The sequence below is a fragment of the Carassius gibelio genome, chromosome A15 (genome assembly GCF_023724105.1).
Source record: "Carassius gibelio isolate Cgi1373 ecotype wild population from Czech Republic chromosome A15, carGib1.2-hapl.c, whole genome shotgun sequence".
Taxonomy (NCBI): domain Eukaryota; kingdom Metazoa; phylum Chordata; class Actinopteri; order Cypriniformes; family Cyprinidae; genus Carassius; species Carassius gibelio.
Genome location: NC_068385.1, coordinates 8,822,578 through 8,840,077, shown reverse-complemented (window position 1 = coordinate 8,840,077; position 17,500 = coordinate 8,822,578). Strand labels below are relative to the sequence as shown.

The 17,500-nt window shown below is 30.3% G+C and overlaps 1 protein-coding gene across 1 annotated transcript in view; it reads left to right on the top strand.

Moving 5' to 3' along the window:
* Positions 1 to 14,457, top strand: part of LOC128029407 (chloride channel protein 2-like) — a 51,565-nt gene extending 37,108 nt beyond the window's left edge. The window contains exons 13-23 of the mRNA XM_052617186.1: positions 1,649 to 1,718; positions 2,936 to 3,046; positions 3,926 to 4,139; positions 5,464 to 5,597; positions 6,463 to 6,644; positions 6,730 to 6,844; positions 7,242 to 7,309; positions 11,500 to 11,538; positions 12,406 to 12,510; positions 12,992 to 13,078; positions 13,239 to 14,457. Coding sequence (XP_052473146.1) covers positions 1,649 to 1,718; positions 2,936 to 3,046; positions 3,926 to 4,139; positions 5,464 to 5,597; positions 6,463 to 6,644; positions 6,730 to 6,844; positions 7,242 to 7,309; positions 11,500 to 11,538; positions 12,406 to 12,510; positions 12,992 to 13,078; positions 13,239 to 13,445 — 1,332 coding nt within the window. The 3' untranslated portion in view covers positions 13,446 to 14,457. The remainder of the gene's footprint in view (positions 1 to 1,648; positions 1,719 to 2,935; positions 3,047 to 3,925; positions 4,140 to 5,463; positions 5,598 to 6,462; positions 6,645 to 6,729; positions 6,845 to 7,241; positions 7,310 to 11,499; positions 11,539 to 12,405; positions 12,511 to 12,991; positions 13,079 to 13,238) is intronic.
* The last annotated feature ends 3,043 nt before the right edge of the window (positions 14,458 to 17,500 follow it).

The window sequence follows — 17,500 nt, the reverse complement described above, 5'->3', positions numbered from 1 at the left end:
CACCTCTACCTCCACCAGGAGCCCTTCTGTTCTCACAGGAACCATCGATTGTGTTGTGTGTGTGTGTGTGTGTGTGTGTGTGTGTTTGCTTTTCTGCGTGACTTTCTCTCTTAATTAACTCCTCTTCCTGTTGTGTGATCAACCAATAAATCCACTTCTCTAATCACGCACAGTTCATTTCAGGATTCACCTCGCATTCAATACCAAGTGACAAGTGGGTGTGTGTTTTAGCTTTCTTTGTGTGTGTGTGTGTGTGTGTGTGTCTGTGTTCACGTGTCTAATTATCAAATAAACAGAAATGCTATTTTCATATTTATTCATACTTGTGCATTTGTGATGTCATTTGCTTAATATTCATTTACTTCAAATAAAGAGGGAATGGGAATCTGACTTTATATTTTTTTTGTGTTGTTCAATAATAAGGTTCACACCGTTTTTATACAGTCTATGGTTCACACACACACAAATACACACTTTTATCATTTAGTTTTGCTTGTTTTTTATGAAGAAGATTTGTTTAACGTCTCATTAAATGTATTTGGTATCTAAGGTTTTTCTGTCATATATAAACATATATACAATATAATATAATGAAATACAATATCATATAAACAATAATTTATCATTCTAGATAAGAATTTAGAATTTTATTTAGAATTTTTAATTACATATACATACATATACATACATATACATATAATTATAAATTCTTAATTATAAGTATGTTTTAAAATGTATTTATATTTAGAAATTTTAAATTCTTAATTATAAGAATGTTTTAAAATGTATTTTTATTAAGAATTTTTAGTTACATATAATTATAAATTCTTAGTTATAAGAATGTTTTAAAATGTATTTATATTTAAAAAAATAATTCTTAATTATAAGAATGTTTTAAAATGTATTTATATTTTGAATTTTTAGTTACATATAATTATAAATTCTTAATTATAAGTATGTTTTAAAATGTATTTATATTAAGAATGTTTAGTTACATATTATTATAAATTCTTAATTATAAGTATGTTTTAAAATGTATTCATATTTATAGAATTTATAAAATATATTTATAGTATTTATATAAACTTATAACTTTAATTATTATTTATTTCTCAATTTATTTTTATTCTTGTAATATCCCAAATAGTTGATTGTGGATGAAACTTTCAGAAAGTAGCTTTTGGTGCACATGAAACCGTTGTTTTCATGCTAATTTTTATATTTACAAGTTCATTACATTTTCTGTTTAAGTCTGATGTGGAAATTGTACAGTCTAAGCATAAAATGTCATGCAGATGACAGGCGTGACAGATTTTAGCGTTGATCTGCGGGGATATTTGGGGATTTTGAGGTGTTGTGAAGCACACAGTCACTGCCATAAACAAACTATAATATATGAATTTAAATTATCTTTGAACACCACAAAATGGTTTGTTACTGGAAAATTCCTGTCATGCTACAAAAATATTATATTGAGTTCTTAAATCCCTCAAAACTCATGGTATTATTGGTTAATATTGTTTTTCTCCTTTGTTATATAAGCAGAGAAGTTGTTGCAGGGGTAGAGCAATCTATTAGATTTACCTAATATATTAAAAAAATGGTTTTCCTTATGTTTTAATGAGTGTTACTGATGTCTTTTGTGCAGTTCTGGATGTCTGCTTTAGCCACAACTCTTCCTGTACCATGTGGAGCCTTTATGCCTGTTTTCGTCATTGGTAAGTGTTTGCATGTTTATTATCTTAAAATTGCATTTTAAAGGAGAATTCGGTCAAATATTTAACTGATATATATCACAATGCTTCCCCAGTTCATTAATTACAGTACATTAAATTACAGTATAATTCTATTAAAAGTTTTCTGAAAGGTTATGTTTAAAATGAATTAAATTTGCAATAATTAACATATATTTTTAGAGTATAAATTAACTTTGGAAGAAGCCAGGTTTGAAATTCCTATTTGATTTTGTTGGCATATTAGAGTTTAAGTTTTTTACAGAAGGGATTTTAAATTTGTCATTTTAACACTTCATAAATCAGAAAAAACGGTCAACAACCAGAAAGAAGAAGAAAATACATTTTCGTCATGTTTTTTAGGAATGAAATGTTATATAAATCATTGTGATTGATATATGAGCAAACCCCACAGTAAAACTCTTCAGACTATAGAGAGGAATAAAACTCTAAGTTTTGGTGCATGAAAGTTCTGCTGAAGTAGAGAAACAAACTTTTTAAAATATGTATTGTAATTGAAATCTACAGACACAAATAGAAAAGTTACTTAATAAAACCTTCTGAATAATAAACAAACCCTTCAGTAAAAACCTTCAGAATATGGAGACGAATAAATCTCTAAGTTTTGGTATATGTAAGTGCTGCTGAAGTTGAGAAACAAACAAATTTTCACAAAACTTCCTTTTAAATATATATATATATTGTAATTGAAATCTACAGACGCAAAATAGATAAAGTCCATAATAAAACCTTGTGAATAATATATTAACAAATACCTCAGTAAAAACCTTCAGACTATATATAGGAATAAATCTCTAAGTTTTGGTGTATGTAAGTGCTCCTGAAGCTGAGAAAAAAACAAATTTTCACAAAACTTCCTTTTAAATATATATATATTGTAATTGAAATCTACAGTCGTAAAATGCCTTGTGAATATAATATGAACAAACCCCTCAGTAAAAACCTTCAGATTATAGATAGGAATAAATCTCTAAGTTTTGGTGTATGTAAGTGCTACTGAAGTGGAGATACAAACGGACACACATAGATAAAGTATAAACCCTTAAATGCGTATTTTGGATAGTCTCTGTCCACTTTTCTGAAACAAGACACGTTATACGAGCAAAATAGTCCTGAAGCTCAAAATTAGTGCATGAAAAAACAGTAGTGTATTGCCTACGTGTTAAAAATGTGTGTTTCAGGTGCTGCGTTTGGCCGTTTGGTGGGTGAAAGTATGGCAGCGTGGTTTCCAGAGGGCATTAATACGGACGGAACCATCTATCCCATAGTTCCCGGAGGATACGCTGTTGTGGGTGAGAAACAGAGGCTCTCATACATGTGTAGAGCTTCAACAGACACGTTCACACACACAGCTGAGAAACTTTCATGGCAATTGCTTCAGTGATCCTATAGTGATTTTGAGAGGCATTGATTTAGTTTTTTTGTGTTAGGTCATGGATTGTTGTTTTCATTGTAACTCTTTGATTAGTAGCCACTGGATTTAAGTATGAAATAACAATAATCACTTTTGATTGCTTATTGTTTTATTTATAGCTTAATGGACAATATAGTGAAGGGGTTTAGAAAAGTGTAGGTTTCTCACCAACGACTGCACTGTAATTATAAAATGACTTAATATTTTCATTATTAAAAAATATTTTTAAATATTAGTTATATTTTAAATATTAAATACATTTTTGTAAATAATTTACAAAATTGATACCTTTTATAAATATATAAAAGTTACTGTATTTAAAAGATTTAAATAAAAAAAAAGATATACACTTGTTCAATATGATCAGTTCATTTTTACATACTATTTAATTATATTTAATCTAAGTAGCCATGTGACCATGTTTCACTGCAAATTTAAGTTTGTAAATAAATAAATCTTGAATCATGAAAAACAGTAATACGAAAAAAACGAAGTGTGGATTTTAATTTCTTAAAATTTTACTGTGTACATATGTTTTTTGTTGTTGTTTAAATGTTTACATCAGTGTTGAGCACCATTGATTTTGTTATTTGCGAATTAATAGCAATTCAGTAAATATCTCTTCTTGTCAATTCATGACTCATGGCCCAATAGTTTGTGTTCCTTTCATATTTAGTTTTTCCCTTTGGTTCATTAATTTCTAAAGAACCAATGTGAAGGGTTTTTAATTTGTTTTGTTAAATCGGTCTCTCTCCAGGAGCGGCCGCGTTATCCGGAGCAGTCACACACACGGTTTCCACAGCCGTGATCGTGTTTGAGTTGACGGGTCAGATCAGTCACATTCTGCCCATCATGATTGCTGTGATTCTCGCCAACGCCGTCGCTCAGAGCCTTCAGCCTTCAATCTACGACTCTATAATCCGCATTAAGAAACTGCCTTACCTGCCTGAGCTCGGCTGGGGCCACCATGAGTGAGTCTCTCTGTCTGTATATATAGCTGTACATCTTATATTGTGTTTTCTTCCTCAGCACAGTCTGCTTTGAAGGATTCAGTAAGTACTGTAGAATACAGAAGTAGAGACACTCTTTTCTACTCACTTTCAATCAGAGTGATATCAAGGCCATTCTTCGGCTCACATTAAAGGAATTTAGCAACAGTTACATTTAGATTTTACAGCATGCATTTTTAAACCAAAATTCATATTTAAGGTTTGTGTAACTCATTTAATACTTGCCTATATATAGGCAATATAGGCCTACTAATAATATACTAATATTTGCCACGGTTCTAGTTTTTACTCGTAAAACTAAATCCTCAGAAATAAAAATGAATAAAAACTATATAAACATTTAAAAATCAACATAAACATAAACGACAAAAACACACAAAATTACTAAAGCAGAGGATATATAAACTGAAAATAGTAAAATAAAAACTATTAAATATTCCTAAAAAATAGTAGGATCTGAAAAATAATACAGCCGTAGTTAATAAAGAAATAAAGCAATTGGCAAATGTTTATTTAGTGCAATTAAAATGTACAATTATTAATTATTTAAATTCTTGTGCTTAACAACATTAACAAAGTTAATTATATTTATTTGTTAATTTTTTTAAATATTTTTTTTCTCTTTATTAGAGTAAATGGACAAGGTCTAAAATCACACACACACATCTTAATTTGATAATATTAATGCTACAAAAATATCAATCAATACTAGAACAAACTATTTTGTGTATACCAACAAAAAAAAACTATAATTTAAATAAAAACATAGGATAAATTAAGCGCTTGTACATATTAAATATATTTGTGCGCCTTTGTAAGTAATGTAAGTGGTAAAATATTTGTTTGATGATTTTTCTCAACAAAAAAAAAGGCAACAAACAGGATTATTATAGCTAATAACTATAACCAATTAATTATTAATAAAAAATATAATACCATCTCAAAATAACACTGGTTGCAATGTTAAATGCTTAAATCTAGATTACAGTATGTGTAAAAAAAATGACAAAATGAAATGTGGTTTACTTAAAATAACATAAAAATATTATAATTACAATTGAGGAAGGTAAAACACTGATTTCAGCTAATTCATTTTAGTTTAATTTAACTTGATGTCCTATATGTATTCTATTTTTTCCTAAAATAACAATAAAAAGGGTAAAACTGAAAAACCTTGACATTGACATGTTTAAAAAATAGAGACTATAAAAAAAGTAATGACAACTATAATATGTATGAATAATTCTAAAATAACATGAAAAACCTGCATGTTTTCTGTCTGCAGGAAGTATAATATTCGTGTGGAGGACATCATGGTCAGAAATGTTCGTTACATCACTCTGAACTCTACATACAGAGACCTTCATGAGATACTCTTGATAGCAAACCTCAAAACTGTGGCGCTGGTGGAGTCTGCAGGTACAAACACATGCTTACTTTATATAGATACATTTACACACACATGGCTGGCTTGTCTATTAAGATGGCTCTTTTTGTTTTGTAGTAATTGATACATTTATATTTGTTGTATATATATATATTATTTTAACAAGATGCTTTTATAGTTTTTTTTACAGAAGAGGATTAGGGCCAAGCAATAATAAAAAATAAAACCACCTCAAGATTAAAATCATCATAATGCAAGATTAAACTCATAAAAAAATGTAAAAAAAATTGTGAAAATAAAATCATTAAACTGTTGAGTTAATTTTTAACATTTTCAACCCTTTTTTCTTTTATTTCTATTTTCATTTTTTCTTTAAATTGATTGAGTTTAATCTGGCATTAGAATGACTTTTATCTCGAGATGGTTTTATTTTGTTTTATTGCTTGACCGTAATCCTCTTCTGTAGTTATATTATATTTATTTCATTTTTAGATTTTTCTTTTCCTTTTAATTTCAGTTGAAATTAAAGTAGTAAGTAATAATTTTGTTGTGTTTTTGTCATTTTTAGTTTTCATTTGATGTATATATGTATGTGTTTATTTTTTAGTTTAGTTTTAATTAAATTAAAAGAAAATGAGAAAAGTTGAATAGGAAACTACCTAATTATTATTATTTTTTAATATATATATATATATATATATATATATATATATATATATATATATATATATATATATATATATATATATATATATATTCAGGATTCACGGATGAATAGAAAGTTCAAAAGAACAGCATTTATTTGAAACAGAAACCTTATGAATCTCTTTACTGTCACTTTTTGATCAGTTGTAATCATCCTTGCTGAATGAGAGCATTAATATCTCTGCTCCCTAGAGTCGATGATCCTGCTGGGCTCTATCGAGCGCGTTCAGTTGCAGGCGCTCCTCTCGCAGCATCTGAGTCGCGAGCGGCGGCTGGAGTTCATACGGGACGCTGAGAGGAAGCGTGTGTCTGTCGTCAGCACTCCAAGCAGCGAAGAGGGGGGTCAAAAGGTCAACCATGAGGTTCGCTTTCAGGTCAGAGGGCAAACGATTACTTGACTTTTTTATACTTCGTTTTTGTCAGTTTTCGAGATGTGATCTTGAATGTTTGTGAGTGTAGATCTCCACAGAAGAGTCGTCGATGTTTACACCGGTCCATCCCATCTCACCTAAACCTCTCAAACCTGCGCTGAAGAGGACGACTACCGCCGAGAAAAACATCGAGATCCCTACAAGTAATGTCACACCCTCTCTCATGTACTCATCTGTCTAAATGTGGACGTTGCTTAGACTTTATTGTTTTTATAAACATCATATACAGCTTAAACGCTCAGAACTCATCCTGTGAAAACCCTTTTGAAATCAGACGTTGCGTTATCATGGAAATGTAATTTTTTTTTTTTTTTTGACGTCAACTTCAAATTTGGAACATAACTTAGTTAGAACTGTGGCTTTTATTGCATTGCATTTTTAGATTCCAAAAAGTCTTGGAAAATATTTGTTTTATTGTACAGTACATTTCCTTTAGAGTAAACTTAAACTTCTGTAACTTTTTTACACTTTAATTTCTTTCAGCAGTAATAGTACATATTTATTGGAATACACATAAATGGGATTTTTCGTGTTTTTCAGGTCCTCATGATTCTGGCATTGGCTTGAGGAATCTGTTATGTGCTCGACCTCAGACGGATGCAATGGAGGTGAGACTCACACACACTTATGTTCACATCGTATGCATTTTTTTGGTGTGTATGTTATGTTTTCCCTCCCTTTTCCTTCGCGAAAGAATAATAACGTGGAGCACACAGTCGCTCCTGACTTCAGGCCACCCAAACGCGTTAGGATTTCAGTCTTGGTAAGAAAAAAATAAAAATAAAACACGGGCTCGTCAAATCATCGTGTCATCATCATACCATAAACGTCTTCCTTGTGCCTGTTCTGACCTTTGACCTGCTGAACCGCTGGATGCACAGTAACCGCAGGTTTAACCACATTCCAAGAAAATATATATATAAATATTTTTTTGATAACTTTAAACTCACAGTTTCATTGTTTTGATCGGTCTGCAAGGGTTCAAAGGTCAGAAACAGAGTAATCTTTGTGGAACATGGGAGGCGACCAAGCATGAGTAGCTGTCAATCATCAGCATGACATCAGAACTGGCCAGTCCGTTTGAGTTGCATGGAAAGTGGGCGGAGCCAGTGAATGATTGTGTCCTGTAACATTCGTCTTACTGCCGTCAAGTGTAGATTTTACATTTTAAAGGACAGTTCACCTAAAAATTATCATTCTGTCATCATTTACTCACCCTCATGTCATTTCAAACCTGTATTTTTTTTTTTGGCCCAATGTGATTTACATTTTTTTTTCCTTAGGTCTTCTCAATAGATTAAAGATGTCAAAGTGCATTTGATTTGAACAGCTAAATATAAATATTTTTTATTTGAATACCAAAATATTAAATAGTAATTAATAATCATTCATATTAATACATTTGTAAATATATTTATTAATTTAAGTAAAATACTACCGTTACTAGTTATTGTTGCAATTGTTCCAACTTGGTCAGTTAAAATGAGTAACAACATGAACATTTTTTTTTTTTTCAAAATAAATGTTTTATAGTTTTAAAGTAAAAAATTATGCAATAATGATGTTTTTTGATGCAAAGGATGTTTACAGGAAATCTCAGGGCTGTTAGTTTCTACAACAGATAAAACTATGATATATTATTTATGCGTATCTCATTATATTTTATGTAAATTATTATTTTTATTAATTTTAACAATGTGCCCCCTTTCTGTTTTTTTTACTGCATAAGTCTTTATTTAAAGTTTATTCAATTTTACATTTTTAAGTTATATTATTATATATAATTAAATTATTTATATAATTAAATGTATTTAAATATATAATTAAATTATATATTATATACATATATAATATATAATTAAATAGTATTATATTTAATTTTAAGTGAACTTTTTTCATTAACAGATTTTGGCAGCACATAAAATAAGGTTATATTTTGTTAACATTTTTTATTTACATTAGTTAACATGATCTAACAACAAAAAATAATTCTAAAGCATTTATTATTCATTTGGTAATTTCACGTTTGCTAATACATTATTAAAATCAATAGTTGTGTCTCTTAATATTATTTAATGGACCTGAGCTGTGAACTGACAATGACCAGTTTAATTAACATTAACAGCACTAACTAAAGGACATTCCTGTGTGAATGATGTATGTTTATGGCGTCAGTGAATGCAGCTGTTGAATGACACACATCTTGTGTAAATGAAAGCAGACTGTTTGTGCTAATATAATTCTAGTATGTCAGTAGTGATGTAACACAGTTGCTATGGAAATACACTTGCGTACTTTGTATCATGATGAGCGTATATTAAGGTCAGCATAAAGGCTATGTTATGATAAACCTGAACCCTCATCATGCAGTTCTGCGACAGTAACAGAAATCCGTATTACATCAGTTCTTTTACTGTCAAAATACTAAATTATGTATGTTTAAAATATATTAAAAAGAGAGAGAGAGAGAGAGACCACAGAATGTTTTTTCCAGTTATTCTGTGCTGAAATGGTTAAAAATGAAACTATGTTTAATAAGATTTGTAAAAAATATATATTATATTATATTATATTATATTATATTATATTATATTATATTATATTATATTATATTATATTATATTATTAGAAATATTAATTATACAAATGGTCAGTGTAAAGAAAAATCTGGAAACGTATATAACTTTTTCCTTTTTTTATAAATTTTTAACATTATATTATATTGTATTATATTATTTTAACTTTAAAGTGTTACATAAATAGATTTCAGTAAATATAAGGTACGATAAGGTTTACTATAATTATGATTATAATAAAAGAGTTCTTGTTTTCAATATGTTTTATTTTGTTAAGTACTAATTTAAAGCTTTCTAAAGATATATTTATCTTGTCTATGAGGCAAGTATATGTTAGGTTTTGGTTAATTTTTGTGAAGCGCTCATATTTAGTACCAGACGGAAGAAAGCGCATCATGTTTGTTTTCTTTAATTTATAAAAGCACAACATTTTGTTGATATTGTGAGTGAACAAAAATAAAATTAGACCCTTTACAGCTATGAATGATGAATTACTCTTACCTTACGAGCAAAAATGATGACGTATCCATGCAAACATGCAAGTGATCACGCTGGTGCCTCCACGTCCTGAAGTGTCTCCGCACAAACTATTGGATATATCACACATTTATCTGGGTCTAACGTTTAAACATTGATATATGCTTGAACTTTTTAGTATATCTATAGATTTTATTTTAGGCAAGTCGTGATGATTTGAGAAGGCTAAAATTATCAGCTTACTGTCTGCCGCTGGCGGCTTGGTCATTGCTTTAAAAAACAAAAACGAACAAAAAATGCTCCAAACGTTTTCCAAAGTTAAATTAATATCAATTTTTAATAGTTGAAACAGTAATATAATCTTTATTGGGAGAAGGGTCAGGCCCTGGCCTAAATTTGAGGCCCGTGCAAGGCTCTAAAAGCCATGCTTTTTTTCAATTGGTTTGTTTTTTAAATATTATACTTTTTTGATATTATATTATTATATTTTTTTTATTAAAAGTGTTTACATAAATAGACTGCGGTAAAACTTTACAGTAGGTTTCAGTTTGTTAACATTAGTTAACTACAATAGTCAGCATCATTTGGTTCTTGCTGCTTTGCTGATTTTTGTTGTCAAAAATGACCAATTTAGTATGTTTAAAAATATTTTTAAGAAGAGAGAAGCATGCACATTTTTTTTCATTCGTTTTGCACCAACAATTTCTATAGTAACCTAAATAATATATTATAAAATAGAAAATTATTTCATTGAAAAAGAGAAAGCCATGGAATTTTTTCACTTTTGTTTTTAAATATATATATATATATATATATATATATATATACATACATAAACTCTTTTTACATGTCAATTTTTTACATTTAAAATTAAAAGTTTATATTATATTATATTATGTACTTATTAAAGATTAAAGTGTTTTTATAAATAGATTTGAGTAAAATTTTAACATTAGTTATTAGGGCTGTGTATCACCAGCAAAGTCACGATCCGACACATATCATATCAGCGGTATCGATATTTGTATCGTTAAATCTTTGTGACAATATATCGTCGTATCGATGTATCGAACACAGCACTATTAGTTATCTACACTGTATGGTTGCTACACATGTGTTTAAAAATATCCAAAATAGAGAAAGCAGTACAAATATTTCAATATTTTTCAGTGGAAAGCAACAGGAAAAATGTGCACGGCTTTCTCATCTTTAAATCTCTTTCACGATTGTCAAACATCATTAGGCGTGTGTCACTCTCTGGTAGTAGAGCCTTCTCTCTGCTTATTACATTACGCTCACATTTCTACAGAAACCAGCACTAATGGATGGATGTTTTATTAATGCGTAGAGTGCTGCAAAGATTTATACACCAGTGTGTGTGTGTGTGTGTGTGTGATACTTGTACAGAGAAAGTGCAACTGCAGGCTGATCTCATCGATTAAATTTAGCATGAGAGAGATGAAGAGGGAGGAAGAGGAACTTGAATCTGTCGACTGCCAAAGCAGCGCTCCGAGATATTGATCAAACCACACAACATATTAGCATTACAAACCATCAACACACCCTATTTTGATATCACACTGTATAAAGTCACATTTGAACAGGACAAACAGTTCTTTTTAGATGGAGAGCAACAAGAGAGGGCTTTGTATTCAGGCCTGTCGTGTTTCTTATGTAATGTTACTGCAAAGCCCTTTATCTGAGTGACAGCTTGTGTGTGTGTGTGTGTGTGTGTGTGTGTTCAGGAGGATCCAGACGCAGAGGATGACATGACTCTTGGCGAGGTGAGGACACTGCAGCTGTAATAGTGGAAACCTCTCATAAACTAGGTTTACATGCACATGAATAATCTGCTAGTTATTGTACTGCTACCTGAATCTGATTATCTGTCCAGTTCAACACGATTGGATTGAGAAGTGTGGTGTAACAAAAAAAAATGCAAATGCTTGTTTCCACCACAAAAAAAAAGAAAAAGAAAAAAGCCCTTTTCTCTTAATAAGTGATGTACTATATTATAGATAAAAATAATAAAGTGCACAAAAGAATTTCATCAATTATCATTGTAATTTGTAATGTAATTTGCTGTTTACTAACATAATATTTTTTATATAGTGCCAATTTGCTGTATTTGCTATTAGAGAATATTTGTTATATTTACATAATATTTAATAATATTTATTAGTAGTGCAAATTTGCTATACTAACTAATTGAGAATATTTATTATATTTACATAATATTTATTAATATTTATTAATAGTGAAAATTTGCTGTATTTACTAATAGTGAATATTTATTATATTTACATAATATTAATATTTATAATAAGCTACATAATATAAATTAATAACAAAAAAGTGTATTTGACTACAAAATAGCGTTCTATATGTACTTTAAAAATGTATATATATATAATATATATTATTGCTATATTTATGAATAATTTGAAAAATGAACTGCAAAGCTATGTAAAATAAAAAATGAGCATTAATTGAAACAATTAAGAAAATCTGTATTTATGTTGTTTATAATGAATAGATTAAAATAGTGCAAAGTGTAATTGACAGAAATATAAAACCGATGACATTAAAGAATAATAATGCATAAATGACAAGAAAATGAAGTCAAAAACCATCTCTGGTTGTGAGTGCAGGTCGAGGAGTGGGAGGAGCAACAGCTTGACGAGCAGGTGAACTTCAACAACTGCAAGATTGACCCCGCCCCCTTCCAGCTGGTGGAGCGCACTTCACTGCACAAGGTGAGAGAGAGAGAGAGAGAGAGAGAGAGAGAGTGTGTAAGTTTAGGATATGCACGCTATCCAACAAATGCTGACAGGGGATTTATTTTCTGCATTTGCAAACTCACTTGTGGCAATAGCACAGAAGTCTTCATTAAGTCACGCTCTGCAGTGGTTCACACACACACACACACACACACACACACACACACACACACACACACACACTCCTGCGGCATCTGTGAATGTGTTTAATGCAGTCCATTCACTCTTCTCATACATCTACACATTTCTACTCATTCTCACTCTATCCACACACTCACTGATTTATTTATGTGATGTGTGTGCATGCTTGTGGTCAAAATATATGCGTTTTCCACTTGCAGTGTGTCATGAAAAACAACACTGTGGATGTTTTTGGTGCATAAAAACACTAGAGTTTATGTAATATTATTATACTAATTTTCTAGCTAGGATGCTAATTCTCTTGTCTCTCTCACAGACTCACACCATCTTCTCTCTGCTGGGTTTGGATCACGCTTACGTCACAAGCATCGGGAGACTTATAGGAGTAGTTTCACTGAGAGAGGTGGGAGTTTTTTGAAAACTGTGATGCATTGAATTTTTCTGGATATAAAGATGAATAGGAAGTTCAGAAGTCTTCTGTAACATTATAAATGTCGTTAATGTCATGCATCTGCGCTGAATGGTAGCGTACGTCCTTTAACCTGCTCTCGTCTGTGCTGCAGCTGCGTAAAGCCATCGAGGGCTCGATGACGGTGAAGGGTGTGAAGGTTCGTCCGCCGCTGGCCAGTTTCAGAGACAGTGGCACCAGTGGCACCAGCAGCGAAAGCGAAGCCACTGAACTCCACAAACTGTGGGACCATCACAGCAGCCGAAGTATTCCCCGAGAACAGCAGCCCAACACCTCCGACTCGGACGACAAGTCACAGTGACCCCTGACCCCGCGCACAGACTGCTTCACGCATCCAAAAATCCTCCAGCTCGCTTTCAGGTCTTCCCACACTAACTCACTTTCCCTTTCGGAGAATCAGGGACTGTCTGGACTCTGTCCGTTTTTCTGAATAAGTGCGTTTTTTGTGCGTTTATATGTGTGTTTGTTGCTGAAAGAAACAGATCATTTTATTTCGTATGTTGCGTACCGTTCCCTTTTTCACTTTTTAAGAAATGTGATGCAAAGGATCTGTTTGAACGCTTCATCTGTTGTCTTTTATGCTTATATATTGGGGAGTTTATAGCTCACTATTTTTTTCTTCAGTTTATATGCCGCAATTATGACTTTTTTTCCCCTCAATTATGACTTTTCACACAATTATGGCTTTTCGCAATTATGACTTCTTCATTCAATTATGAAATTTTTTAACATATCTTTTTTCTTCACAATTATGACTTTTTTCACTATTAACTTTTTATGCAATAACGACTTCTTACAATTATGACTTAACTCACACTTGGCTTTTTTTTTTTTTTTTACTATTATGACTTTTTTCGCAATTATTACTTTTTTTGTTAATTACTTTTTATGCAATTATGACTTATCTCACACTTGTTTTTTTTTTGTTTTTTTTTTCCGCAATTATTACTTTTTGCTATTGACTTTTTATGCAATAACGACTTCTTACAATTATGACATCTCACACTTGGCTTTTTTTCGCAATTACGACTTCTCGCAATTATGACTTTTTCGCAGTTATGACTTCTCTTCATACAATTGACTTTTTCTCACACAATTATGAATTCTTCGCAAATTTACTTTTTTCTCGCAATTATTACTTTTTTTTTCTCACAATAACACTTTTTCCGCAATTAACTTTTTTCGCAATTATGCCTTTTTTTTCACAATTATGACTTTTTCGCTATTGACTTTTTATGCAATAACGACTTCTTACAATTATGACATCTCACACTTGACTTTTTTTACTATTATTACTTTTTTCGCAATTATTACTTTTTTTGCTATTTACTTTTTATGCAATTATGACTTCTTACAATTATGACTTATCTCACTCTTGGCTTTTTTTTTTCCCAATTATTACTTTTTTTGCTATTGACTTTTTATGCAATAACGACTTCTTACAATTATGACTTATCTCACACTTGGCTTTTTTTACTATTATGACTTTTTTCGCAATTATTACTTTTTTTGCTATTGACATTTTACGCAATTATGACTTCTTACAATTGTGACTCATCTCACACGTGGGTTTTTTCGCAATTATGACCTTTTTCGCAATTATTACCTTTTTCGCAATTATTACTTTTTTTGTTAATGACTTTTTATGCAATTATGACTTATCTCACACTTGTTTTTTTTTGTTTTTTTTTCGCTATTATTACTTTTTGCTATTGACTTTTTATGCAATAACGACTTCTTACAATTGTGACTTATCTCACACTTCTTTTTATTTTTCTCACAATTCAGATTTTTTTTCCACGATTGACTTTCTGAGCTCTTCGTCTTTTTTTTTCTCCGCGTGTGGGCATTAGATTCCCCTCTATATACAGTGGATCTGTCGGCGGACACAGTAGGTGTCAGAGAGAACAGTGCGATGGAGAGAATGAGAGTGATTTGTTTTTCTAAGCTCGTTCAGAGTTTTTTTGTTCTTGTTGAATCTCCAGCACGAGATTCAGTCGCAGTTTGAAGTCAAACCACTCCAATGTTATCTGGTCAATGTCAGATGAAGCAAATCTCGCCCACACAGTCTCTTATGTAAGAATGTGCACTTTTTATTGCTTTCTCTATTGGAAATGACACTAATGTGCCTTTTTGAATGATCTGGCACATTGTTTTTTTGCATGTTTGCACTGAGGACAGTTAGATGAAATCAATCACAGTCACCTTTCAGCACAACAGCATTTTAATTGACAGTAGTCAAATTATGAAGAAATTAATGTTGAGGCTTTGGAGAATTTAAACATGTTTGCTTTGAAGTAACCACTCATTTTTGGTATTTTGGGAAATCAGTGCTTCCCACTGTTTCCATTGATCGAGGAGAACGTGATGTTCTTTTTGATCGGTTTAGCACTTGAGCGTAAAGCTTTCTGGAAAACACACACATCCGACAGTAAAATCTCTCTTTCTGTCTCTTTCTTTCTCTCTGTTGTTGGATTTTGGCAGGACCTTTGTGTTTTTAAAAATGTCTGTGATGACTGATGATGAACTTCACAAAACTTGTCTGGAACTCTTCAAGATCATATTTTAAACCATTCATTTTGAGCCATTTGAACATTAAGTTGTTTGTTTTTTACATTGTGAAATAATATATTTTTTTCAAATCTCATATTTTTCTCTAAATTCATATTACAATAATGTGTCTTAATGTTTTACCTATGTATATTTTATGTATATGTTTTGTGTATTTTTTTTTTTTTTAGATATTTTCATTCCTCCAGTTTTTTTTTTAATTCTCATTTAAAAAACTATACTTTTTATTGAGAATATAAATGAAATTTATGATTAAGAATAATGAATAATCTGAATACCTAACTCAATTTTTCATTTAAATTCTAATTGCAATTTTTTTTAAAATAAATAAACACCATCACTGAGAATGATGGGGGATGTTTTTTAATTATTTAAATACATTTTTAGTCTAAATATAATGAATTCTCATTAAAATGTTCATTTATTTATTTTATTTATTTATTTTGTAATAAGAATTTAAACGAAAACCACTGCTATTTGTTATTGTATTTTTCATTAGTTTAAAGTAGATAAAAATAACTAAAACAACTATGCTGTATAAATACTTAAAGTATTTCAATATTATTTTTAATGTAAAAAAAAATCTCAGCGGCTCTTGAAGTAAGATTATGATTATTATTATTATGATTTTTCATAAAAAAAATATTTATACACCATAGTATTTGTACTATTTTTATATACTTTAAATTTGTTTGTTTTGTAATTCGAATTTAAATTTTATTCATCATTGAGAATAATGGAAATTAAGAAATAATTATAAATACTTAAATTAAGCATAAATACTCAAAATAATAGCACATAGCACACTGTAGTAGTGTGGCTAAATATTATTGGTATAATATGACACAGACAAGTTTTTGACAGGTTTTGTGAGATTCATCTGCAAATGTATTCATGCATTTCTACGAACAACAGCCGAATAGAACAAAAAGTGAAATCTGAGAGTATTTTATTCACCGTTATAATGTTTGTTGTGATTTATAAATGTTGCATTTCATCAGCTGATCATTTTAATTGGAGCTGAATTGAATTTATTTAATTCTGATTATTAACTGACAGATTTGACCAATAAGCTTTAATCTGTTCGCCGGTGGAGAACAGGCTTATTTTTGTTGATTCACAGATTTTAATATATTTAAAATATCATATTAACTTAAATATTTTCTTCTTTTTTGCCATTTATTTCTTGTATTTGTGCTTCCAAGTCATTTTTGACTACTACAGACAATATCTATTTTTAGGAACATGTGATTCTTGTTTTGAAACGTTGACCGAACGTTGTGGGAACGTTTTAATTGCATCTCGGAGAACGTTTAGTGTTTTGTGTACGAAAATGGTGCCAGTATCATCTCTGAAATTACTTTATTAATACTGTATACACTCTGAACGGACCAAAAGAGCAAAATCTGCTTTATTAAATGTGTTGTGGCCCATTTCATTTCATGTATTGTAATATGTTCTTTTGAGAATCATATTTATTAACAATCTTACATGTGATCAACAAAGTAGATCAAACGTGATTTTATTTTGGATGTTATTGTTATTTTCAGATATTTGAGGATAATGTATTTGTGCAATAACATGTGTATGTGTGTGTTTGTTTGTAACCAGAATTAAAAATATGACTTTATGTGGAGATGAGCACATTTTTCTAGGTACTGATGATCTGCTGATGGTTTCACTGCCAAAAAAATCATCTTTTTATTATTATTATTTTTTTTTTTAATATATAAACTTTCCTAAATCAAGAGACATTAACTTGAGAACCAAACAATATTAAGTCTT